At 45.0% G+C, this 27473-nt stretch overlaps 1 protein-coding gene across 7 annotated transcripts in view; it reads right to left on the bottom strand.

The window, feature by feature from the left end:
* radx (RPA1 related single stranded DNA binding protein) overlaps nt 1–27473 on the bottom strand; it is a 77323-nt gene that overhangs the window by 35975 nt on the left and 13875 nt on the right. For all 7 annotated transcript variants that reach the window (XM_052020811.1, XM_052020808.1, XM_052020810.1 and 4 more), the window contains exons 5-10: nt 25381–25489; nt 16334–16425; nt 16097–16219; nt 13415–13507; nt 7929–8096; nt 3382–3539 (exon numbers count right to left, since the gene is read on the bottom strand). In XM_052020811.1, the coding sequence (XP_051876771.1) occupies nt 3382–3539; nt 7929–8096; nt 13415–13507; nt 16097–16219; nt 16334–16425; nt 25381–25489 (743 nt within the window). The remainder of the gene's footprint in view (nt 1–3381; nt 3540–7928; nt 8097–13414; nt 13508–16096; nt 16220–16333; nt 16426–25380; nt 25490–27473) is intronic.

The raw sequence follows: 27473 nt of genomic DNA on the forward strand, positions 1-27473 counted from the left end.
CAGCTTCTATCCTGCTGTTATAAGACTACTGAATGGTCCCCCTGTACCTCACAATCTACCTCATGGCCCTTGCACCTTATTGTCTGCCTGCACTGCACTTTCTCCATAACTGTAACTGTTTATTCTGCACTTTATTATTGTTTATTCCTTGTATTATCTCGATGTAATGATGTTGTGAAATGATCTGTATGGATGGCATGCAAAACAAAGGTTTTCACTGTACCTCGTTACGTGACAATAATAAACCAATTACAAATTAGCCGGATTGGATTTGTCCTGATTTGAGTATAGGACAGTTATAACACGATCAGGTAGATGGCAGTGAGCTATAGTACAGGACCAGCATGGCCAGAGGCACAGCTAGCTCTGGAGCACAGGTCTTCAGTGCTACCATTGGGATGTTGTCATGAGGAAGCCAATGTGGATCAAACACATGGCTGAACATGGCTGTGAATGCTCTGGGCTTGTCTTTAGCACTCACGTCCTTGGTCCCACCAGGGTGGCAGGTGAGATTGCTCCTGAAGCCTTCTGGAATTGTCCACCACCATTCAGAATGAGATGTGGCAGGACTGCATTGCTTTGATCTGTTGGTTATTAAGCATGCAACAATGGAATGCTGGTTCGAAATGGAATTCATGTCACTGTTACGTTATGGTTACTGGATAGTTCACATAGATCCGCCTCATCTGCTCCCAAGAGGAGGCTTTCCACTCCAGGATATCTGTCCAACTTCTTTATTAACCGTGGCTTCCCCCCCGACTGTGGTCGATAGAGCTCGCACCCACATCTATGTCACTTCCTGCACCTCTGCTCTCACTCCCACCCCTCCCAGACGCAACAGGGATAGGTTCCCCCTTGTCCTCACATTTCAACCCACCAGCCTACGTATCCAACACATCAGTCTCTGCCACTTCCGCCATCTCCAACAGGACCCCACCACCAAGCACATCTTCCCCTCCCCACCCCTTTCTGCCTTTTGCAGGGATCTCTATCTCCACGACTCCCTAGTTCACTCCTGCCCCCCCACCCCCGGAACTTTCCACTGCCCCTGCCATAAGTGCAACACCTGCCCCCACACCACCTTCATCACCTCCATCCAGGGACCCAAACAGTCCTTTCAGGTGAGTCAGAGATTCACCTGCAGCTCCCTTAATATCATCCACTGCATTCGGGGCTCCAAGTGTGGCCTCCTCTACATTGGCGAGATCAAACGCAGACTAGATGACCGTTTTGCAGAACACCTGCGCTCTGTCCATAACCACGATCTGCATCTCCCTGTTGCCAGTCATTTGAACTCCCCCTCCCACTCCATCACAGATATGTCAGTCCTTGGCCTCCTCCACTGCCAGGAGAATTCCAGGTGCAAACTGGAGGAACAGCACCTCATTTTCCTTCTTGGAACCTTGCAGCCTAACGGCATGAACATTGAATTCTCCCACTTTAAGTGATCCCCCACCACCCCCCCACACCCAACTATGCCTCTTCTTTTCTTCTCTCTCCTGGCCTCTCTCTTTTTCTCTACCCCCTTTTTTCCTCCTTACCTTTGACCCATCCCTCACTTGATCTGCTCTCCCACCTCCCCCACACCTGCCCATCACTCTCTCTTACCTGCGTCTACCTATCATCACCCTGTGCCCACCCCGCCTCCCCTCTTTTGTCCACCAATCACTGCTCTGCCTTTCCCTCCTATATATTGGGCTTCCCCTTTTTCTATCTTCAGTCCTGAAGAAGGGTCCTGACCCAAAATGTTGACCGCCTGCTTTTCTCCACGGATGCTGTCTGGCCTGCTGAGTTCCTCCAGCATCGTCGTGTAAACCATCGTGCACAATGACATTTCCTTTATGAGTGCTGACAAGTGTGTCGCAGGAAGTCAGAGCAATGTGCATGGGAAGAGTATCCTCTGCAGGTGACTGCAATATATTACAGGTGTGATCCAATACCGTGTATGAGCAGTACAGGTGGAACCAAAGTGGTCGCAAGACCACTCCTGTTGAGACCATGAAAACATTCTCAAACTGCCCAAGAAAGAGACAGTTTGTGGATTTTCAGGATGTGGCTATCCAGAAACCAAAACTCTCAGGTAGTACCGAGGGAGTGCTGCACTGTTGTACGTCACTCTGATACACAAGGCGTTAGAACGAGGCTCCTTCTGCCTTGATCCTCTGGCACCATTGTTGGCCAGTACTGATCTCTTGCTCTACATGCTAAAAAATAACTTGGTTATTATTATGTTGCTGTGTGAGGGAGCTTACTGTGAAACTTGGCAACCATGCTTCCTACATAGAAAATAGGAGCGGGAGTGGGCCATTCAGCCCTAGATTGATCACCTATCTCAGTATCATATTCACATGTTCTCCGCATACCTCTTGATGCATTTTTACTTCCAGAAATCTACCTATCCCATTAGAAATATTCAGCAAAATGTTCTCTACAGCGCTCGGTGTTGGTGAAATCCACAGACTCACTACTTTCTGAGTTTAAATTAAACCCATAGAACATAGAACACTACAGCACAGTACAGGCCCTTCGGCCCACAATGTTGTGCCGACATTTTATTCTGCTCTAAGGTCTATCTAACCCTTCCCTCCCAAATAGCCCTCCATTTTTCTATCATTCATGTGTCTATCTAAGAGTCTCTTAAATGTCCCAATGCATCTGCCCCCACAACCTCTGCAGACAGTGCGTTCCATGCACCCACCACTCTCTGTGTAAAAAAACTTACCCCTGACATCCCCCTTACTCCTTCCTCCAATCACCTTAAAATTATGTCCCCTCGTGTTAGCCATTGTCGCACTGGGAAAAAGTCCTGACTGTCCACTCGATCAATGCCTCTTATCATCTTGTGCACCCCTATCGTCACCTCTCATCCTCCTCCTCTCCAAAGAGAAAAGCCCTAGCTCGCTCAACCTATCCTCATAAGACATGCTCTCCAATCCAGGCAACATCCTGGTAAATCTCCTCTGCACCCTCTCTAAAGCTTCCACATCCTTTCTATAATGAGGCGACCAGAACTGAACACAATACCCCATCTCTTTCTACTAAGCTTCAGTGAATACAAATCTGGTTGACTTAATTTCTCCTCAAACAACAGTCCCACCAACCCAGCACTCAGTCTGGTGAACCTTTGCTGAACTACCTCTGATGATGAATATATCCTTTCTTTCACATTATTCAGGTGTGGTCTCACCAAGACCTTGGGTAATTGCAGTATATGTATGGCTGCACTTCAAAAGTACCTTGTTGGTTAGGAAGTGCTCTGGGCTGTCCTTTTAGGACATGAAGGATGCTAAATAAATGCAAGTCTTTCTCTCAGCTACAGACACAGAGGGAGCAGTGCTGAGCCAGACCCACACCAGGAGCCGATCCATTAACTGCGTGTACCTGCACGTGGTCAGTTCCGCGTCCCTCTGCTGACTCTGTGGGTCCAATGAATTGGACGGCAGCAATGATCGCCTGAAGCGTAATCCGTCGGTGCTCTCTGTAATGCAGACTTGCAATCACCTTCATCAGGTCACTTGTGGAGGTCAAGACAGCCTCAGCTGGGGAATTAAAAATCATTACAGATGTGAGACTAAACCACATGCAGTCTGTAAGCAAACCATCATCCCAGCAAAATAAACAAGCAATATATTATCTGTGCTAAATCACGCTTCAACATTCAGCTGTTGCAGAATCCAATTACAGCCTCTCTCCCCATGACAACAGACATTCAGCAGCCTTACCAAGCAGAGTGTCACAGTGACACTGCTGGTCGAGGCACTGCCTCACAGCTCCAGCGACCTGGGTTCAATCCTCACCCTGGGTACTGTCTGTGTGGAGTTTGCACGTCCCTCCTGTGACAGCATGGGTTTCCCCCCCCGGGTGCTCTGGTTTCCTCCCACATCCCAAAGACGTGCAGGTTGCTAGGTTCATTGGCCACTGTAAGTTGGCCCAAGTGTGTAGGTGAGTGGTAGAAACTGCGGGGAGTTGATGGAAATGTGGGGAGAAGGGAAAATGGAATTAGAGCAGAGAAACAAAGGGCTGCAGATGCTGGAATTGAGATGAAAAACACGATGATGCTGGAGGAACTCAGCAGGCCAGGCAGCATCCGTGGAGAAAAGCAGGCGGTCAATGTTTCGGGTCAGGACCCTTCTTCAGGACTCAAGAGCAGAGGCAACAGAAGGCGAAGCCTGGAGAGAGGGAGGCCCCGGAGAGGAAGGGGGTGGGAGGAGCAGAGAGTGGTGGTGTAGAGCGAGGGGTGTCCGGGCGGGTGGGGGAGGAGGGGCTGTAGGACCATGCGGCGGCAGGAAACTCTGACTCGGGGCGGGCAGAGGAGGAGGGGGACCGGAGGACCATGCGGCGATTGAAGTACATAAGGAGAGCTTGGATAATGGGTTTATTCTCACTGGAATGTAGGAGATGGTGGTATGACCTTACAGAGGTTGATAAAATTATGAGGGGCATAGACAGAAGAGACAGTCAGACTCCTTTTCCCCTGGACCATGAGGGCACATGTTCAAGGTAAGAGGGCAGAAATTTAAAGGCGATCTGAAGGGGACGTTTTTCACACAGATGTGGTTAACATCTGGTACAAGCTGCCAGAGGAGGTGGTGGAGGCAGCTACAATTGCAACATTTAAAAGATGTTTGGACAGGTACATGGATAGGAAAGAAGAGGGATACGGGTCTAATGCAGGCAAATGGGATTAGTGTCGATAAGCATTATAGTCGGCATGGACGAGCTGGGCCAAATGGGCATGTTTCTGTACTGTACGATTCTATGATTCCAGAGTAGGACTGTGGAACCGGTCAGCACACACTTAATGGGCTGAAGGGCCTATTCCCATGCTGTATGACTCCATGAGCTGCCCGTCCCCACGATCCCATTATAAAGTTTGTGTGACAGTGTATACGGTAGTGTAGAGGTTAGTGTAACGCTATTATGATGCCAGCGACCCGGGTTCAATTCCCGCTGCTGCACGTTCTCCCTGAGTCTGCGTGGGTTTCCTCCGGGTGCTCTGGTTTTCTCCCACATTCTAAAGACGTACGGGTTAGGAAGTTGTGGGCATGCTATGTCGGCGCCGGAAGCGTGGCGACATTTGCGGGCTGCCCCAGAACATTCTTCGCAAAAGATGAATTTCACTGTGTGTTTCAATGTACACGTGACTAACAAAGAAACCTTATCTTGTTTTTCTGTGGACATGGTAGGAGTGAGCAAAGTAATAGAGCACACCCTCAGCAACTTGTAGATACTTGGAGTGATGGACCCTGAATCTGATGGGAGTCTTCAGTCTGTCAAGGGTTGACCGTGAGCCAACCCCAGTGGACAGAGTTTGCTTGTTATACCCTGCATGTCCTCGTGCTCTGGTAGCGAGGTGAAGGTGGGTGGTATAACCTCCCCACCTCCACCCAACTGCTGAGTTCATACTCCTGGAGAAAGAAAGAGCCAAGTGTTTCTACAGTGCCATTCACAACCTGGTGCAAAGTAACCTTCCATACACAACTCACCAATAAGGTAACGTCATTTTAGTACCTGCAGCTGGGCGGTAAATACACCAATTTCTTGCTATCTATAAATACATGTGAGGTTGGTTGTAGAACATAGAACAGTACAGCACAGAACAGGCCCTTCGGCCCACAATGTTGTGCCGACATAGCTGATCCCTTCAATCTACAGAATGCCCCTATCCCTCCATTTTCCTCTCATTCATGTGCCCATCCAAGCCCTTCTTAAAAGCCCCCAATGAATTTGCCTCCACCACCCTATCAGCCAACGCATTCCAGGCATCCACTACTCTGAGTAAAAAAACTTACCCCTCACGTCTCTTCTGAACCTACCCCCTCTCACCTTAAATACATGCCCTCTGGTATTGGATTGCTCAATAATGGGAAAAAGATATTGCTTATCCACCCTATCTATGTTGTACATTGGAGTGATGGTGAATGCAGTGTGCTACTTCAGAGCCTGCCGCAGAGACAGACCGCAAGGAACCGCAGAATTGTGGACACAGCTCAATGCATCACGGAAACCAGTCTCCCCTCCATGAACTCTGTCTATACTTCTCACTGCCTTGGTAAAGCAGCCAACATAATCAAAGACCCCACCCACCCTGGGAGAAGATACAAAAGTCTGAAAGCATGTACCACCAGGCTCAGAGAAACTTCTATCCCACTGTTATGAGACTATTGAACAGTTCCCTGGTATGATAAGATGGACTCCTGACCTCCCAATCTACCTGGTTATGAACTTGCACCTTAGTACAGTGCAGGCAGACAATTTCTCTGTAACTGTAACACTTGATTCTGCATTCTGTTATTGCTTTACCTTGTATTACCTCAATGCACTGTGTAATGAATTGATCTGTATGAACGGTATGCAAGACAAGTTTTTCACTGTACCTCGGTACATGTTACAATATTGAATGAATTACCACCTCCCTGATGGTAGTAATGAGAAGAGGGCCTGTCCCAGATGGTGAGGGTCCTTAGTCACGGAACTAGTCAAGAACTAGAGAACGTAGGTTTAAGGTGAGAGGGGAGAGACTTAATAGGAAGCTGAGGGACAACTTTTTAACCCAGAGGGTGGTCCATATTGATATTGGTTTATTATCATCACATGTACCGAGGTACAGTGTTTTGCATGCCATCCATACAGAACATTTCATCACATCAGTACATTGAGGTAGTACAAGGTAAAACAATAACAGAATGCAGAGTAAAGTGTTACAGTTACAGAGAAAATGCAGTGCAGGCAGACAATAAGGTGCAAGGCCATGACGAGGTAGATTGTGAGATCAAAAGTCCATCTTATCGTACTAGGGAACTGTTCAATTGTCTTACAACAGTGGGATAGAAGCTGTGCTTGAGCCTGGTGGTACGTGCTTTCAGACTTTTGTACCTTCTGCCCGATGGGAGGGGAGAGAAGAGAGAATGTCCGGGTTGGGCGGGATCTTTGATTATGTTGGCTGCTTGAACGAGGCAATGAGTCTGTGACCGTTGGCGGAGTCTGAAGCAGGATTTGGGCATGCAGCTGGAGCTAGGATCAAGAACACGGGCTGGGTGTGTGGCTGGGAATGGGTATCAGGTTGGTGTTGGGAACATCTGTGCTCAGGATTGTTGTTGGGTGTGCAGCTGGAGTCAGGGTCCGGAGTACGTGGCTGGGATTGGGTTCTGGAATGTGAGTAGGTTTGTGGACGGGATCTACTGTGTTTGTCTCAGCTTGTTTTGACACAGGAGTCATTAAGTCCATGAAGGGGTTGCCTACTCTATGTCATTGCACTGGCAGTGGTACCCGTGCTTTGCGGGAAGACCCTGCCCCGATCCCTCACAGATAACGAGGGCTTAGTATATTCACGGCCCAGTAGACCATAAGATATAGGAGCAAAATTAGGCCATTCGGCCCATCGAGTTTGCTCCGCCATTCAATCATGGAGGAATTCGACTGCTCTTCAAGAGACTGTCAGCGCTGTGGGATCTATTATGTGCATCTGAGGGGCCACACAGGTTTTGGCTTAAGGAGTTCACTGGAAGGTATGGGCGGAATGTTGGAAGGAAGGAAATGAGCAGATGTCAAAGTCGGTCTGTTACTGACTCTCTGCTTTATCCTGTGTTTCTATTTCACCAATGTAATTCAACGTAACAAGAGGGCAGATTCTGGAGTGCAGCTCAAAGGTGCATCAAGGCAGTGCCTCAAGAAGGCGGCATCCATCACTAAGGACTCTCACCATCTGGGACATGCCCTCTTCTCGTTACCACCATCGGGGAGGATTCTCCTCCCTCATCTGAACGATCCATGAACCCATGAACACTACCTCGTTATCCCTTTTTCTTTTGCACTATTTATCTTTGTAATTTATAGTAATTTTCTGTCTTTGCACTGTACTGCTGCCGCAAAACAACAACTTTCATGTCACCTGAGTCAGTGATAATAAATCTGCTTCCGATTCTCACCGTTCAGATTTTTACAGTAATCCTGGAACAGGTTTGGGGCTGGAGGGAAAGAGTAATATCCACCAACGACAGACCTCTTCAGCAGATCCTTCTCGCGCTGCCCTTTCACCCACTGAATGAAGCCCTGCACCTTTGGGTCCTGAGTGTACGGCTGTCCTTTGTGGTGGCCTGTCAATTAACATCAAGAGAGGGTCGTCAACACAATGGGTTTGGACACAAGTACGTTTGCAGCTCTGGATAACACTCAGCAATAATCTTAGCTCATGAACAGAACGTTACCCTTTAGAGACAAAGTCATTGTCAAAGTTTAGTTTATTGTCATATGCACAAGTACATGTATGCAGGAGTGCAATGAAAAACTTACTTGCAGCAGCATCACAAGCACCGAGCATTAGAGACACCACATTCACAAGAAAAATATAAATTATACAAAATTATACAAGGAAGAACACAATTAAAACAAAACAAAAGGTCCATTGTGGTGCAAAGTGATCATAGTGTTGCTATACTGAGGTAGTGATTAGGGTTGTGCAGGTTGGTTCAAGAACCGAATGGTTGAAGGGAAGTAGCTGTTCCTGAACCTTGTGGTGTGGGATTCAGGATTCTGTACCTCCTGCCCGACGGTGGGGATCTTTGATGATAGATGTTGCCTTCGTAAGGCAGCGCCTCACGTAGATACTTTTGATGGTGGGGAGGGATGTGCCCGTGATGTATTGGGTTGAGTCCACTACTCTCTGCAGCTTCTTACATTCCTGTGCATTTCAATTGCCGTTCCAGACCATGGTGCAACCAGTCAGGATACTTTCAACAGTACATCTGTAGAAGTTTGTTGGAGTGTTCGGTGACAAACCGAACCTACTTAACATTCCAAGAAAGTAAAGACACTGGCATGCCTTCCTTGTGATTGCAACTATGTGCTGGGCCCAAGACTGGTCATCTGATATGTTAACGCCCAGGAATTTAAAGCTGCTGACCCTCTCCACTGCCGATTTCCCAATGTAGACTGGAGCATGTTCACCCTCCTTCCCCTTCCTGAAGTCAACAATCAGTTTAGTTTTACTGACGTTGAGCGAGAGGTTGTTGTTGAGGCACCACTCAACCACATGTCCTACCTCGCTCCGGTAAGCTGACTCTCCGCCATTTGTGATCCGTCCAACAATCAAAGGGATGGAACCATCGTACTAACTATTCAATGCTTCTAATGAAAGGTCACACAGCTGCTGAACACTTTCTTTTTTATACGTCAGACCTACATCACCAGTAGCATTTTGTTTCGGAAGCAGCTTCTCTTCCCCAATATTTCCCCACAGCCTGATGACTCTTCTCCCTGCTAGATTCACCATTCCCCAACTCCACCAATCCTTGCCACGATGGGAGTGCAAGGAGGTTCCTAGGATGAAGGATTCCAGTTAAGTACCTGGGGCAGTGCCCCTGTGGAGCAGAGAAGATGGGAGGAGATTTACTCAGACACGTCAAAAGTTATGGAAGATTTTGACTGGAATTGGTATTGGTTTATTATTGTCACATGTACTGAGATACAGTGAAAAACTTGTCTTGCATACCGTTCATACAGACCAATTCATTATACAGTGCATTGAGGTAGTGCAGGGTAAAGCAATAACAGAATGCAGAATAAAGTGTAAAAGCTACAGAGGAAGTGCAGTGCAGGCAGACAATAAAGTGCAAGCTCATAACAAGGTAGATTGTGATGTCAAGAGTCCATCTTATCGTACTAGGGAACTGTTCAATAGTCTTGTAACAGCAGGATAGAAGCTGTCCTTGAGCATGGTGTACGTTATTTCAGGCTTTTGTATCTTCTGCCCAATGGGAGAGAGGAGAAGAGGAAATGTCCAGGGTGGGTGTGGTCTTTGATTATGTTGGCTGCCTTAGTGAGGCAGCGAGAAGTGTAGACGAGTCCATGGAGGTGAGGCTGGTTTCTGTGATGTGCTGAGCTATGTCCACAACTCTCTGCAGTTTCTTGCAGTCACAAGCAGAGCAGTTGCCAAACCAAGCCATGATGTATCCAAATAGGATGCTTTCTATGGTGCATTGATAAAGATTGGTAAGGGTCGACGGGGACATGCCAAATTTCTTTAACTTCCTGAGGAAGTAGAGGCACTGGTGAGCTTTCTTGTCCGTGGTGTCTACATGGTTGGACCAGGATAGGCTACTGGTGATGTTCACTCCTAGGAACTTGAATCTCTCAACCCTCTCAACCTCAGCACCATTGCTGTAGACAAGAGTGTGTGCACCGCCTCCCTTCCTGCAGTCAATGACCAGCTCTTTTGTTTTGTTGACATTCAGAGAAAGATTGCTGTCATGACACCATGTTACTAGCTATCTCCTTCCTGTACTCCGACTCAGCGTTATTTGAGATATGGCCCACTATGGTGGTATCATCTGCAAACCTGCAGATAGAGTTCGAGCAGAATCTGGCCATGCAGTCATGAGTGTATAGGGAGTAGGGGGCTGAGGATGCAGCCTTGTGGGGCACCAGTGTTGAGAATAATCGTGCTGGAGGTGTTGCTGCCTAGATCGGGAGAGATTGTTCCAACTGGGGGGAGGATATTTGAGTTGTTGGGAAGTCACGGGTTAAGAGGAACAGGCAGGAAGGTGGAACGGAGGCCAAGGTCACACCAGCTATTGTCTTATTGAATGGCCGAGTGTTGGTAACATGGCAGCTCCAATTTCAGAGCAGTGAGATAAGGAGTTGAGAACTTATTCCTCTATCTAAATGCAATGAGTTGTTGTGAACCAGAAGGTCCTGCCCATAAGTAGAAGGAACTCAGATTTAAAAGGGGATTGGACGTATAGTTGAAAAGAAAACATTAGCAAGACCAGGGGGCAGAGCAGAGGGGTAGAGGATCAAAAGGCAACCTCCATCAGGGAGCCAGAATGGGCATGATATGTCAAATGGTCTCTTGTGCCGTAAGATTCTATGTTTGAGCTACAATGGATGGATCTATTTATGACAATTTATCAGCAGGTTTGAATTTTTAGGTCTTAACCATCAAAAACCAGGGAACACCCCCAGAAGGTTTTCCTGGGGAGGGAGGTTGATTTTACTTCACTGATAAAACGGTGCCTCTTGTCAACCCTGCAGTGCCCACACTTTAATTCAAGTGCTTCAAGAATGCCACATGTAGTTTTCAAACTGCTCGTACAGACCAACAACTGATCCCATTTGTCTGTGGCTTGATGACAATGAGGAAGGCATGGATGGCGCTCTGTCCAATACATCACGGGCACATCCCTCCCCACCATTGGTAGTATCTACAGCAGGCGCTGCCTCAAGAAGGCAACATCCATCATCAAAGATCCCCACCATCCGGGCCGTGCCATTTCTCATCGCTACCATCTGGCAGGAGGTACAGAAGCCTGAAGTCCCACACCACCAGGTTCAAGAACAGCTACTTCCCTTCAAACTTTTGGTTCTTGAAACAACCGGCAAAATCCTAATCACTACAGTTTAGCAACACTGTGCCCACTTTGCACTAAAATGGACTTTGTTTTCTTTCTTCTAATTGTGTTCTTTCTTGTTAAAGTTGTGTATAATTTAAGTTAAATTTATGTTTTTCTTGTGAATGCTGCTTATCTAATACTATGTGCCCATGATGCTGCTGCAAGTAAGTTTTTCATTGTACCTGCGCATACATGGACTTGTGCGTATGACAATAAACTCAACTTTGACTTTGAATGGGCCAAAAGATGTTGCTGATTATAAAGAAACCAACGAGGGGTAGAAATAATTGAGGTAAAACCTGAACAAGATAAGGTCCAAAACAGAGCTTTTGGCATGTTGGCCTTCATAAATCAGGGCACTGAGTACAGGAGTTGGGATGTTATGCTGAAGTTGTACAAGACGTCGGTGAGGCTGAATGTAGAGTATTGTGTGCGGTTCTGGTCACCTACCTACAGGAAAGGTATCAATAAGCTTGAAAGAATGCAGAGAAAATTTACAAGGATGTTGCCGGGACTTGAGGACATGAGTTCTTGGGAAAGGTTGAATAGGTTACGACTTTATTTCCTGGAGTGCAGGAGAATGAATGGAGATCTTTTAGAGGTATACAAAATTATGAGGGGTTTAGATAGGGTGAATGCATGCAGGCCTTCTCCCCTAAGGTTGGGTGAGACTAGAACTAGAGGTCATAGGTTTAGGGTGAAAGGTGAAATATTTAAGGGGAATCTGAGGGGAAATTTCTTCACTCAGAGAGTGGTGCGAGCGTGGAATGAACTGCCAGTGGAAGTGGTAGATGTGGGTTCAATTGTAACATTTAAGAGAAGTTTGGATCGGTGCATGGATGAGACGGGTTTGGGGGGTATATGGTCCGGATGCAGGTAGGTGGGACTAGGCAGAAGATCAGGTCGGCATGGACTAGGTGGGCTGAAGGGCCTGTTTCTGTGCTGCAGTTACCTATGACTCTTAAGTCTGTAATTATTATCTCCAAATCTGAATAACACTGCTTTCTAGTGACCTGAAGTTGATGCAATTCTTGAGTCAAGATTCTTAAATTACTTTTACCTAAAGTACCATATACACCAACAAAATTCAAAAGAAATCCCTTAAATAAAAACAAATATTCAAGAGAGTCCTGATGCAAGGTCTGACCAGAAATGTTCAACCATTTCTTTGCCTTCATAGATGCTGCTTGACACATTTCATTCCTCCAGCACTTTATTTTATACCCAAAAATTCAAGCCCTGCTATACACAAAGAAAATCTAAGCAAAGACAGACTAATTTGTTTATACAGGTGTTTATTTTGTGGTTTAAAGCTACGAACTGTGAAGTTAGAAAGCAGAAATATAAAGGGTTCTGGTAGGGAGTAATTAGTCTATAATTTAGTCCACCAGGTTTCAAGTGACAACACAGACCAACAGAAGGGAAGCTGAAATGAATTGTTTGATATTTGAATCCTCAGACTGAATTACAGACTTCTGTTCATCATTCACCATTTATCTCTTACTTATCCGTGACATAAACACAAAATAAGAATGCGATGCGAAGGAAAGTACAAAGCACTATTAAAATGCAATGGACTGTGCAGAATCATACAGGCAGCTGAGTTACAGGTTAAAACCAACACTGAGAAACAAGAGACTGCAGATGCTGGGATCTGCAGCAACGCACAAAAAGCTGGAGGAACTCCGTGGGTCAGGCAGCATCTACGGAGGGAAATGGACAGTTGATGTTTTAGGTCGAGACTCTTCATCTGGACTGGACATCTTCTTCCAGATGAAAGGTCTCAACCTGAAATGTCGAGGTTTAAGATGGGAGGGAAAAATTTAAAGGGGATCTGAGCGGCAAGTTTTTCCACACAGTGGGTGGTGGTTATATGGAACAAGCTGCCAGAGGCAGTGGTAGAGGAGGGTACAATTACAATGTTTAAAAGGACTTTAGACAGATGAATGGATAGGAAAGGTTTAGAGGGATATGGGCCAAAGAGCCTGTTTCTGCGCTGTATGATTAATTCCGTAACAACCCACCTGAGATGGATATCTGGCTTTCATTGGAAGTTGTGAGGTAGGGAACGCTGAATTCTCGAACCACTCTCATCTGTGTGCACACCAGGTACGTCACTGAGGGAAGAAAGCATTCAGGCATCAGTTTACTTGTCTTTCCACAGCAGCTTTCACCATCCTGGGACATTCCAGATCGGTTCCCAGCCAATGGAGATCTTTACTGAATACTGAGGGATTGCAGGCAACAAGGTGCCTGATTGCACACAGTCCTACTGCCCCAAAAATAACCACATGACTAATGATTCATTTTGTGATGCTGACTAAGGAAAGATATTGGCCTGGACATTGGGAGTGTCTCTTGGGAATAGTGCCAAGGTAGTGTAGCCGTTAGCATAACACTATTACAGCGCCAGCGACCGGGGTTCAATTCCGGCCGCTGTCTGCAAGGAGTTTGCACGTTCTCCCCGTGTCTGCGTGGGTTTCCTCTGGGTGCTCTGGTTTCCTCCCACATTCCAGAAGATGTACGGGTTAGGAAGTTGTGGGCATGCTATGTTGGCGCCGGAAGCGTGGCGACACTTGCGGGCTGCCCCCAGAACACTCTACGCAAAAGATGCATTTCACTGTGTGTTTCGATGTACGTGTGACTAATGAAGGTATCTTATCAATGGTAAAAATACATTTGTTAACTGAAGACACAAGAGACTTCAGATGCTGGAATCTGGAGCAACGCCCAAAACGCTGGAGAAAGTCAGCAGGTCAGGCAGCATCTGTGGAGGGAAATGGACAGTCGACATTTCAGGTCGAGACCCTTGATCTGGATCAGTCCAGATGAAGGGTCAAGACCAGAAGCATCGACTGTCCACTTCCCTCCACAGACGCTGCCTGACCTGCTGACTTCCTCCAGCGTTTTGGGCGTTGCAACACATCTGTTAGCTGCCCACAGGACTGGGCACAGGGAGGACCCACTGTGTGCTGGCTGTGGATGAAAGCAGCAGAGATCAATGCCTGGCCAAGAGGCAGACATATGACTCAATCCCTCTTTGGAAGGTACACTTGTGTCTTCATCCGGAACGGAGTGCGGAGGGAGTGCTGCCACAAAGTGCGTTGAGTGAGCAGGTGCGAGGCTGCTCAGAAGAAGGGGCCACAGGCCGACACAATACCAATTGGCCGAGCTGCCAGAGACTTTCAAGAAATGGATTTTGAGCAGTTGTGGTGTGAACATAGCGAATCATGCAGCAACAACTCGTGGTAGAACAAGAGATGCCTCATTGGGTAGTCATGGAGCCATAGAGCATGGAAACAGGGCTTTCGGCCTAACGAGCCTGTGCGGATAATCAAACACACATTTGAATAGTCCCACAGTATTCCAATTTTTTTTTTAATTATCTCCACATTCTCTTCAACTTCCCCCCAGATTCTACCACTTACCCACACTTGGGGCAATTCACAATGGCTAATTAATCTACCAACCCACAATCCAGAGGATACCAACATAGTCACAGGGAAAATGTGCAAACTCCATACAGACAGCACCCGAGGTCAGGATTGAACCCAGGTCTCTGGTGCTGTGGGGCAGCAGATCTGCCAGCTGTGCCACTGTGATGCCCATAGTGATAATTATAAATGTGTACATGTGAATTTATAATGGAAGACTTGGTAGAGAAGTGCATGCTAATGGCACATTTTTTAATTCATTGCAGTTAGGTATCCTGGAACAAGGTTCACGTGCGGTGTGGAGTCCAGAGACTGCTTCCCCGTTATTTCACCTGACCAGTCGGTTTATGGTGAAAATCAAAAATAACCACAGATGTTGAAAATCTAAAAGAAAAAACAGAAAATGCTGGAAATACTCAGCAGGTCAGGCAGCATCTGTGAAGACAGAAATGAGTCAACACTTCAGGTTGGAGTCCTCAACGAAGGGGCTACATTAGGCGGGCTAGGCTACTCACGTGCTCAACCCCATAACAGAAGCTGACTGGTCAAATTGGTCTGTGTGCTATTCGCTTTCCTTCTGTCATTGCACAGGGTTAAAACAAAACAAAACATTTTCATTCCATCTTAATTTTTAAACCTAGTAGTACTTTCAAAGCACAGTAGGGTATAGAGTTTTCAGATTCATTGGATAGTTGGACAAATTTTTTAGGACATACAAGTCTAATTCTCCCCTGTGCAGTACTGAGAGATCCACAAATGTACGCACACACACACACGCACACACACACACGCATACACACACACGCACACAAACACATGCACGAGAAGCTGTAAAGGTACTGCATAAAGCAACTGTTATATGTAATATTTAGATACAAGATAAGAAATCGTTATTAGTCACATGTACATCAAAACACACTGAAATGCATCTTTTGTGTAGTGTGTTCTGGGGGCAGCCCGCAAGTCTCGCCAAGCTTCCGGCGCCAACATAGCGTGCCCACAACTTCCTAACCCGTACGTCTTTGGAACGTGGGAGGAAACCGGAGCACCCGGAGGAAACCCACGCAGACACGGGGAGAACGTACAAACTCCTTACAGACAGCAGCTGGAATTGAACCTGGGTCGCTGGTTCTGTGATAGTGTTACGCTAACTGCTACACTAAGCTAGTGTTACAAGTGAAACTGGTTATTAATAACAGCACAACATAAAGGCAGGCCGGGACTCCAGGTTAACTGAAGGGTTTAATTACTGAAAGGTGAAATGTTACTTACTCGGGTGAATTTGTTCAAAAGTTTCAGGCTGCGAAGTTGCAAAAAGTTCAAGGATAAAAGGCTGCTGGGTGCTGCCATCTACAGCATGTACCCAACGGTACAGGAAGAAATCCTCACTGCCCTCTGCATTGGGACAAACGGGTAACAACAGGGTTAGACATACCATTTGATTGACAGAGAACAAAAGCTAAAGTGCAACTGGTAACTTCCCCCTACAGCCACACCTGGAAAGATTACCTTCCTTTCTTCCTCTTTGACATCTTCCCACGAAGGTCACCACGCCAATAATGTCGCACGTGTAAGCATCTGGCATGTTATCCAGTTCCACTCTAGGGGGACAAACTCAGGTGAAATATCCCTCCAGAACAGTCTGAAAATGGAGCGAGACTAAACATGGAGAAGTGGTTTATTTAAATGCTGAGGGAATTCACACTGTTTGCGACTGTCGCATTGATTTTCTGACCAGTTACTGTTAGTAACCACACTGCTTTTTTAGGAAGCTTCTCCACTATCTGTAAATCAAGGTGTGTGAGGAAGATCTCAGGCAGGAGAGAACACAGATAACACCAACGCAGATTCACAGGTGGAAGGAGGAAAACCAGCCTGGAGTGTCACTTTAAGGATATGAACATAGAACAGTACAGCACAGGAACAGGTCCTTCGGCCTACGAGATCTCTCCAAATATGATGCCGAATTAAACTAATCCTCTTTTGCCTGTACATGATCCATATCTCTCTTTCCACACCCTTTCCAAAGCCTCCACATCCTTCCTGTAATGGGGCAACCAGAATTGCTCACAATAATATGGTTGTCTGGGACTTATGGTCCTCCATATGGTTCTAGTCTGCTACAACTCCAGACCCACCATTATATTTGACTCTTAACCATCCTCTGAAATGACCTAGCAGGCTACAGAGGTCAGAGGTAATTGGCAATGAACAATAAATGATGGTCCAGCCGGCATTGTCAAATGCAAGGCGCACCAACTAACTCATGAGCTCCAGAATGGAAAGATTTCTGCTCTGGGGATAAATGTTTCTCCTGTGCTGTTCCCAGCAACAGGAAAAGAAACTAGAAAGTCGGTGTCATTCGTAGGCTGGTGAGCCTTACATCGGTGGTGGGGAAATTACTGGAGATTTTTAGGGACAGGATTTTCTCGCATTTGGAAAAGCATGGACTTATTAGGGATAGTCAGCATGGCTTTGTAATGGGGAAGTCATGTCTCACAAAGCTGACCGAGCTTTTAGAGGAAGTGATCAAGATGGTTGATGAGGGCAAGGCAGTGGATGTTGTCTACGTGGACTTTAGTACAGCATTTGACAAGGTCCCTCATGATTCCAGAAGAATAATTCACGTCAGGTGCACAATGAGTTGGTAAACTGGATCCAAAATTGACTTGGTCACAGAAGACTGAAGGCAGAGAGGTGTTTCTCTGACTGGATATCTGAGACCAGTAGTGCGTTGCAAAGACCTCTGTTGTTTGTGACATATACTAATGGTGAAAATGTAGGTTGTCTGATCAGTAAGTTCGCAGATGACATGAAAACTGATGGACTTGCAGAAAGCGAGCAAGGTTATCAAGACATAGATTAGTTGGAAATTTGGGTGGAGAAATGGCAGATGGAGTTTAATCCAGACAAGTTTGGGGTTGATGCATTTTGGGAGGCCAATTCCAAGAGGAAATTATTCAATAAATGGCAAGACCCTTAAGAGCGTTAATGTACAGAGAGATCTTGTGCGAGTCTATACCTCCCTCAAAGAAGCAACACAAGTGGATAGGACATACGGCATGCTTGCCTTCATTGGTTGAGGCATTGAGTACAAAAATTGGGAAGTCACGTTGCAACTTTATAAAAATTTGGTTAGGCTGCATTTTGTGTGTGGTTCTGGTGGCCACACTATAGTGTTACGGACTCAGTGAAAGTCCCTTTAAGATAGAGAGTGTGTGTGTATGTGTGTGTGGGGCGTGCTTACGTCAATAGAAGATAAAGGACGTAATGACGTTGTTGAAGAAGCCAGAAGAAGAAGAAAGAGAGAGAGAGAAGGGAGAGAGACACCAGCCTGCTTGTTTTCTCTATCGATGGATGAGAAACAATAACTGTGTTTGCCACTGAAATCCATGTATGGAAGTTGGAAGTAATCCGGTGGAGTTCACTTTGTTGCTGACCTGTAGAAGGAAACAGGTATTTGTGTGTGGACGACCACGGTTCGGATGCTTTTCGGGGTGAGGAAGTCACTACCGAGTAAACACTGAAGTGTCGTTTGGGTTCCATCATGGAACATTTGGGATTTCGTATGTACTCTCTCTATGTTTTTCTACATCTACATCTTATCTTCAGACAACGGTGGTTGTTGAAGAAGCCCTTGCTCATGTTTCACCTTATGGCTTGCGGAACTGAACTTTAAGAACCATTCAGGAACTGGGAGTTTTGGACTTTGTCACACACACACACACACGAAGAGTTTAGTTTTGGGGTTAACGTTCGAGGTTTAACATTCTTGAATTCTAACATACTAACATTTTTTTTTAAACTTTTATTTTACGTATTATCATAAGTAGTGATTAATAAAATAGTTTTTAACACTGAATCATGCTCAGTGTGTTTCTTTTGTTGCTGGTTCATGACAAAATTGGGGGCTCGTCCGGGATAGTTCCCAAGGTTAACGAGTGTCGTCTGGGATTGTACCCCAGATTGACGAGATTTGTTCGAGATTCAATCCAAAGATTTTTGAGGGAGGTCTGATAAATTCTTTTTAATTGGCTTGTGTGTGTGGAAACCAGCAGCAATGGATATTAAGGCATTTTTGGAGTCACCAACCCAAAAGGGATTGGAGGTGGCGAAAAAGGATGATTTGATAAAGATTGCTACAAGGCTAAACCTTACAGAAGTAAAGCAGTCTATGAGAAAGGCAGATGTTCAGAGACTGATAGCTGGCCATTATGTGGAAAAGAAGGTGTTTGAGAAGGAAGTGTTAAAACAGTTTCCTGGCAGTGAAATAGCAATTTCTGAGGCACAGGTGCAGCTGGCAAAGATAGAGGCTGAACGAGAGCAAACCCAGTTAAAGATAGAGGCCGAGCGAGAGAAATTAGATGCCGAACAAAAGAGATTAGAGGCCGAACAAAAGATAACTCAGATGAAGATAGAGGCTGATCTAGCAATGAAGCAGATGGAGCTGGATAACGAGGAGAAAAAGAGGCAGCATGAGTTACAAATGAAGCGTAGGAGTTCGGAATCTGATTCTGATGATGGTTTTTCAGCCAGCAGGGAGGTTCGATTAGTCCCTCCGTTTGAAGAAGATCAGGTTGATCAGTATTTCCAACATTTTGAAAAGGTTGCTGTGAGTTCAAACTGGCCAAGGAAAGGATGGGCTCTTATGGTACAGAGTGTGATTAAAGGTAAAGCTCAAAAAGCTTATTCTGCTTTGTCTGTTGAGGATGCAGCTGATTATACCAAGGTAAAACAAGCTATATTGAAGGCCTATGAATTGGTCCCTGAGGCTTATAGACAAAAATTCAGAGACTTGAGGAAATCTGCAGATCAGACTTATATGGAATTTGCCAATGGAAAGAGAATATGTTTTGAACGATGGTGCCTGGCTAAAAATGTAGATGGGGATTACGATAAATTGACAGAATTGATACTAGTGGAAGACTTTAAAAGATGTGTTCCAGCTGAATTAACAACATATTTAAATGAAAAGGCAGTGGAAACTTTACAAGAAACTGCTAGGTTGGCAGATGATTATGCTTTAACCCATAAATCCAAATGGGGACAACCTAAAACCTTTCAAAAGAGTTACAAAGACAATCCAGGTAAACCAGAGATTAAATTGGGAGGTAATCAAAAAGGAAAAGATGAAAAGAAGCCAGGGCTGGAGAAACCTGTTGAGCGTACTTGTTATTACTGTAGGAAACCTGGCCACGTGATATCTAATTGTGCCCTTTTGAAGAAAAAGAAGGAAGCTGGGCCCAATGCTTGCTTTCAGGCAATTAAAAATCAAGAAGGTTCAGGAGATGCTGTTAAAGATCAGTCCTTGCAAGAGGGAAAAGTGGAAAAGTTGGAGGAGGTGAGAAAGGAATTCCGTTCGTATGTATCAGAGGGTTTTGTTTCACTGAATGATGAGTCACCCCAGGTGCCAGTGAAAATTCTTAGAGATACTGGGGCTAGTCAATCTCTCTTGCTGGACAGTGTTTTAAATTTTGGTGAAGAAAGTGACACTGGTGAAGTAAATCTAGTACGAGGTGTTACAGGTGAGACCATGTCTGTCCCTTTTCACAGGGTGATTTTAAAGTCAAAGTTCGTAGAAGGACCAGTCGAGATAGGGATAAGACCTAGTTTGCCAGTGGAAGGAGTTTCTTTGTTATTGGGAAATGACCTTGCAAATGGAGAAAGTGATCCTGTGGTACGGTTAACAACCAAACCAAGGATTGATGAGTCTGAGGATGATTCAGATGTTTACCCATCATGTGCGGTGACTCGAGCTAGAGCTAGAGAATTAGCCAAGACAGACAGTCCGGTGCAGTCTGATGTGGTTCCTTGTGACAGTCCTAAACAGGAAGAAAATTTTGATGCCTTATCTGAGACTTTTCTGTCTTCACTGGAGGATCAACATCCTTACAGTGAGCCTGAATTTAAAGATTTGTCTTTGTCGAGGAAGGATTTTATGGTGGAACAGACAAAGGACCCTGAGTTGACAGAATTGAAAGAAAAAGCTCTCTCATGTGAGGAGATTGAAAAAGTGCCAACTGGATACTATGTCAAAAATGGAGTGTTAATGAGGAAATGGAGACCTCCTCATGTTCCTGTTAATGAGGAATGGGAAGTTATTCATCAGGTTGTTGTTCCAAAAGTTTATAGGGATGAGATTTTAAACCTGGCCCATAGTATGCCTTTGGGTGGTCATTTTGGTGTGAATAAAACTGTAGGGAAGATCTTGAAACAATTCTATTGGCCTGGTTTGAGAAAAGATGTGGTGATGTTTTGTCGAACCTGCCACACATGTCAGATGGTAGGTAAACCAAATCAAAAACCCCCTGTGGCTCCTTTGAAACCAATTCCTGCTTTTGGTGAACCCTTTTCGAAGGTGATTGTGGACTGTGTTGGCCCCTTACCAAAGTCTAAGACTGGAAATCAGTATTTGTTAACCATCATGTGTGCCACTTCTAGATTTCCAGAGGCAATACCCCTTAGAAATATTAAGGCCAAGACGGTGTCAAAGGCTCTTGTAAAATTTTTTACCTTGTTTGGTTTGCCAAAAGAAATCCAATCTGATCAAGGTAGTAATTTTATGTCAAAAATTTTTCAACAAATAGTCTATGAGCTGGGAGCAAAGCAGATTGTATCATCTGCATATCACCCAGAATCTCAAGGAGCTCTGGAGAGATTTCATTCTACTCTCAAAAATATGCTGAAGACTTATTGCTTTGAAAACACAAAGGATTGGGACGAAGGTATCCATTTACTTTTGTTTGCCGTTAGAGAATCGATCCAGGAGTCAATCGGATTTAGTCCGTTTGAGCTTGTGTTTGGACATAGGGTGAGAGGACCTTTGGAGTTGTTAAGAGAGCAATGGGTTAATGAGGAAGTTCACTTGAGTCTGTTGGACTATGTCCAAAAATTTAAAACTCGGTTGGAGAGAGTCTGCCAGCTAGCGAGAGAGAATTTGAAAACAAGCCAGATAAGAATGAAGACATATTTTGATAGACGTGCTCGGCCTAGGACATTCGCAGTGGGGCAAAAGGTGTTGGTATTTTTCCCTAGCCAAAATAATCCCTTGCAAGCTCGTTTTTCTGGACCCTATGTTATTGAATCTCGAGTGACTGATCTAACATATATAATCAAAACACCAGATAGACGCAAGAAAACACAACTCTGTCATGTAAACATGCTAAAACCTTATTATGAGAGGGATTCAGTTGTGGCCTTGGTGGATGGTGTAAAGGTTGTTTCTAGAATGCCTGATGTTGATGTTGAGGAAGGCCAATTTAGACCAAATATTGTTCCATCGAAACTAAAAAACCAAAATATCCTGGAGAACCTTGAAACGAAGTTGGACCATTTACAAGTTTCACAAAAACAACAGATGAGAGAATTAATTTTAAAATTTAAAAATCTGTTCCCAGATGTTCCAAACAGAACATCGATAATTACCCATGATGTTGATGTTGGGGATGCAAAACCAATCAAACAACACCCATATCGAATGAATGTGGAAAAAAGTAAACTTGTTGATCAGGAAATAAAGTACATGTTGGAAAATGATATTATTAGACATTCTACTTCAAATTGGAGTTCGCCCTGTGTTATTGTACCTAAACCTGATGGAACTGTTAGATTTTGCACAGATTACAGGAAAGTGAATGCTGTAACAAAGTCAGATGCTTACCCTATTCCTAGAGTGGATGATTGCATAGACAGAGTGGGAAAGGCAAAATTTCTTACAAAGATTGACCTATTAAAAGGGTACTGGTGTGTTCCATTAACAGATAGAGGAAGGGAGATTTCAGCCTTTGTAACCCCTTCTGGATTGTATGAATACAATGTTTTGCCATTTGGAATGAAAAATGCTCCGGCAACATTTCAAAGAATGATTAATTCAGTGATTCATGGGTTAAAACATACAGATGCCTACATTGACGACTTAGTGACTGGGAATGATACATGGGAGGATCACATCTCTGCGTTAGAAAGGTTGTTTGAAAGACTTTCCAAGGCTAACCTTAGTTAACTTGGCTAAAAGTGAATTTGGCCATGCCACTGTGACGTATCTTGGTTATGTTGTAGGTCAAGGCAAGCAAGCTCCTGTTCAGGCAAAAGTTCAAGCAATATCTGAGTTCCCTATTCCCACAGGTACGAGGACTGTTAGAAGATTTTTGGGAATGGTTGGATATTACCGAAAATTTTGTAAAAATTTTGCTGATATTGCTCTTCCCCTAACTAATCTTCAGAAGAAGGGAGTAAAGTTTGTTTGGACAGATTCTTGTCAAGAAGCATTTAAGAAGCTGAAAGCCATTTTATGCTACCATCCTGTGCTCAGAACACCTGACTTTGAAAAGCCATTTTCATTAGCAGTAGATGCCAGTGATGAAGCTGCAGGAGCTGTGTTGTTGCAGAAGGGTGACCTTGATGATATTGACCATCCTGTAGCTTACTTTTCAAAGAAATTTAATGAGCATCAAAAGAATTATTCCACCATAGAGAAAGAATTACTGTCGCTTGTTTTAGCCTTGCAACATTTCAGTGTATATGTTTGCACCGCTCAGAAACCATTGACTGTGTATACAGATCATAACCCATTGGTGTTTCTGAGCCGAGTCAAAAACAAGAACAGAAGGCTGTTAAACTGGAGTTTAATTTTGCAAGAGTTTGATCTCATGATAACTCACATTAAAGGCAAAGATAATGTGATTGCTGATTGTCTTTCCCGATGTTAAATGGGAAACATGTATCTGTACTAATCTGATAGTCTGTAGTTGTGTAGCATGATAATTATTAACATTACTAACTATGCGCGGTTAAAATTTTCTTGGGAAAATTTTTTTTTTAGGTGGGAGGTGTTACGGACTCAGTGAAAGTCCCTTTAAGATAGAGAGTGTGTGTGTATGTGTGTGTGGGGCGTGCTTACGTCAATAGAAGATAAAGGACGTAATGACGTTGTTGAAGAAGTCAGAAGAAGAAAGAGAGAGAGAGAAGGGAGAGAGACACCAGCCTGCTTGTTTTCTCTATCGATGGATGAGAAACAATAACTGTGTTTGCCACTGAAATCCATGTATGGAAGTTGGAAGTAATCCGGTGGAGTTCACTTTGTTGCTGACCTGTAGAAGGAAACAGGTATTTGTGTGTGGACGACCACGGTTCGGATGCTTTTCGGGGTGAGGAAGTCACTACCGAGTAAACACTGAAGTGTCGTTTGGGTTCCATCGTGGAACATTTGGGATTTCGTATGTACTCTCTCTATGTTTTTCTACATCTACATCTTATCTTCAGACAACGGTGGTTGTTGAAGAAGCCCTTGCTCATGTTTCACCTTATGGCTTGCGGAACTGAACTTTAAGAACCATTCAGGAACTGGGAGTTTTGGACTTTGTCACACACACACACGAAGAGTTTAGTTTTGGGGTTAACGTTCGAGGTTTAACATTCTTGAATTCTAACATACTAACATTTTTTTTTAAACTTTTATTTTACGTATTATCATAAGTAGTGATTAATAAAATAGTTTTTAACACTGAATCATGCTCAGTGTGTTTCTTTTGTTGCTGGTTTGTGACAATAGGAAGGACGTAGAGGCTTTAGAGAGAGTTCAGAAGAGGTTTACCAGCATGTTAAGATAAGATCTTTATCAGTCACATGTACATCAAAACACACAGTGAAATGCATCTTTTGCGTAGACTGTTCTGGGGGCAGCCCGCAAGCGTCGCCACGCTTCTGGTGCCAACATAGCACGCCCACAACTTCCTAACCTGTATGTCTTTGGAATGTGGGAGGAAACCAGAACACCCGGAAGAAACTCACACAGACACGGGGAGAACGTACAAACTCCTTACAGACAGAGGCCGGAATTGAACCCGGGTCGCTGGCGCTGTGATAGCGTTACGCTAACTGCTACGCTACCGTGCCTGCCCTCCACACAAAATGCTGGAAGAACCTGGCAGGTCAGGCAGCACCTATGGAGAGAAATGGACAGTCGACGATTCGGGTTGAGACCCTTCCTCTGGACTCCATTTGTCCATTTGCCGGACCTGCTGAGTTCCTCCAGCGTTTTGTGTGTTGGTTCAGATACCAGCCTCTTGTGTCACCAGGACGTTGCTTGGATTAGAGATAAGCTACGTTGAACAAACTTGGATTTTTTTCTTTGGAGAGCTGGAGGCCGTGGAACAAACTGATAGTATATAAAATTTATGCGAGGTGTAAATGGAGTTTAAGGTGAGAGGAAGAAAGTCTAAAGGAGACTTGCAAGGCAAGTTTTTACACAAAGAGTGATAGGTGCCCAGAACGTGCTGCCGGGGAGGTGGTATAAGCAGATACAACAGCAACAGTTAAGAGGCTTTTAGACAGATTCATGAACGATGCAGGGAATCGAGGGATATGGACCACGTGCAGACAGATGGGCTTAGTTTTGGTTGGCATCATGGTTGGTTCAGACATGGTGGGCTGAAGGGCCTGTTCTGTGTTGTATTGTTCTATGCTCTATTGTCACAGCTATCCACACACACACGCACGCATATACATATCTGACCACGATGTGCTGGCTCAAACACAACCTCATTCTGGAAGAGTACCTCGTGATGAAATTATACTTGATGTTGGGCAACCTCCACTCTGCTTTGACTTGCTTCGTTGGCACAATCTGGATTTCAGTGTGAGGGTCCCGTGGATTGAGGCAGATCTCTGAAACACATCACATCCAACAGAAAAACTTGAACTTGAACAGGGAATGGAAAGGGACAAAGATGCAAATATCTCCGGAAGTCGATCAGTATTGGGTACAAGTGCAATGGCCTCACTGTTCTGAAGTGTATCTGAACCAAGCCGTTGGGGAAACCACACAGCCAGGAATTGCTCTTTCTAGAATGCACTCTCCCTCCTTACAGAGGGAGGCCCAATCTAATGAAAGATTTGCATTTATATAGCACCGGATGAAGCTCTGCTGAACTGTAGTCATTGTTGCAATGTGGAAAACAAGGAAGGCAAAATTTGTGCATGGCAAGAACCCAGAAACTGAAATGCCTTTGAGTTAGTTGAGAGAGCAGCTATTCGCAGTGAGTTAGGTGTCAATTGGCTAGGACTAAGAATTAAGCAATGCTCCCTGTCTATGATAAGATCTTTATTTGTCACATGTACATCGAAACACACGGTGAAATGCATCTTTTGCGTAGAGTGTTCTGGGTGCAGCCCGCAAGTGTTGCCACGCTTCCGGCACCAACATAGCATGCCCACAACTTCCTAACCCATACATCTTTGGAATGTGGGAGGAAACCGGAGCACCCGGAGGAAACCCATGCAGTCACACAGGGAGAACATACAAAATCCTTACAGACAGTGGCCGGAATTGAACCCGGGTCGCTGGCGCTGTAATAGCGTTACACTAACCACTACACTACCGTGCCAGTTGGAAGTCTGACCAGATGCACTGTGCAATCTTCCAACAGGGAATGCCTGTAAGCTACCCATTGCTCTCCACCTGGGGCCACTCCACCGACTGTGACCCCAGTTCTACAAAAATCACTCTGGCCCAAGGCAGAAGGTCATGGATTACTTCTTAACTCATTCAATGGAGAGTGGACCTCATTGTCAAGGATGACCCTCCTTGAAATGAGGCTTGCTGGGTCACTTCAGAAGTCAATCACATTTCTGAACTGGGTAAGTATAGCAGATGTGCTTGGAATCAGAGTCCTAGGGAGATATAGTGTGAAGCAGGCCCTTTGGCCGCCAGAGTCCATGCTTATCATCAACCACCCGCCTACACTAAACCTTCATTCTCAACAATTCCCCCCAGATTCTACCACTCACCTACACACGGGGGGCAAGTTACAGCGGCCAATTAACCTACCATCCTGCATCTCTTTGGGATGCGGGAGGAAACCGGCATTGCCCCTTAGTGTTGGTAAGCAGCCAAAGGACCAAAGGGGAGTTGATGGGTATGTACGAGAGAAAGTTACAGGGCTATAGGGAAATAAGGAGACTGAGGGGATTGCTCTGCTGGGAGCTGGCAGGGAATTGGAATTGGTTTATTATCGTCACATGCGAAAAGAAAAGCAGAGTGCAGAATATAGTGTTACAGTTCTAACTCTATCTGCTCTAACTCCATCTACAAGTTTGCAGGTGATACCACTGTAGTTGGCCATATCTCAAATCAAGTTCAAGTTCAAGTTACTTTATTGTCAAAACACATGGTGGAACAAAATGTCGTTTCCCCCAGACTCACACAACGGAGGACATACATAGAACAGAAGACATACAATAAACACAAACAAAAAACAAAAATGAAAAAATAAGTGCAAGTACAAATAGTGCAAAAAAAAGTATATACAAAATACAAATTTAGTGCAGAGTTGGTGCAAAACCGAGTTGGACAAGAGAAATACACATTCAAGGAGAGGTTGTTGACTGAGCACCAATCCGCCAGCCTCGTCACCTCCTCCCTGTAAGTTGTTTCATCATTCCTGCTGACGAGGCCCACCACTGTTGTATCATCAACAAACTTGATGATATGTTGGAGCTTGACTTGGCAGAAAAGTCATGGGTCAGCAGCATGAGCAGCAGTGGACTGAGCACACAGCCCTGGGGGGCTCCAGTGCTCAGCCTAGTGATTTTTGGTCCAATAACGATGAGTAGGAGTACAGGAAGGAGATAGAAAGCTTAGTGACATGAT

The sequence above is a fragment of the Pristis pectinata genome, chromosome 8, assembly GCF_009764475.1.
Source record: "Pristis pectinata isolate sPriPec2 chromosome 8, sPriPec2.1.pri, whole genome shotgun sequence".
In the NCBI taxonomy this organism is placed as follows: Eukaryota; Metazoa; Chordata; class Chondrichthyes; order Rhinopristiformes; family Pristidae; genus Pristis; species Pristis pectinata.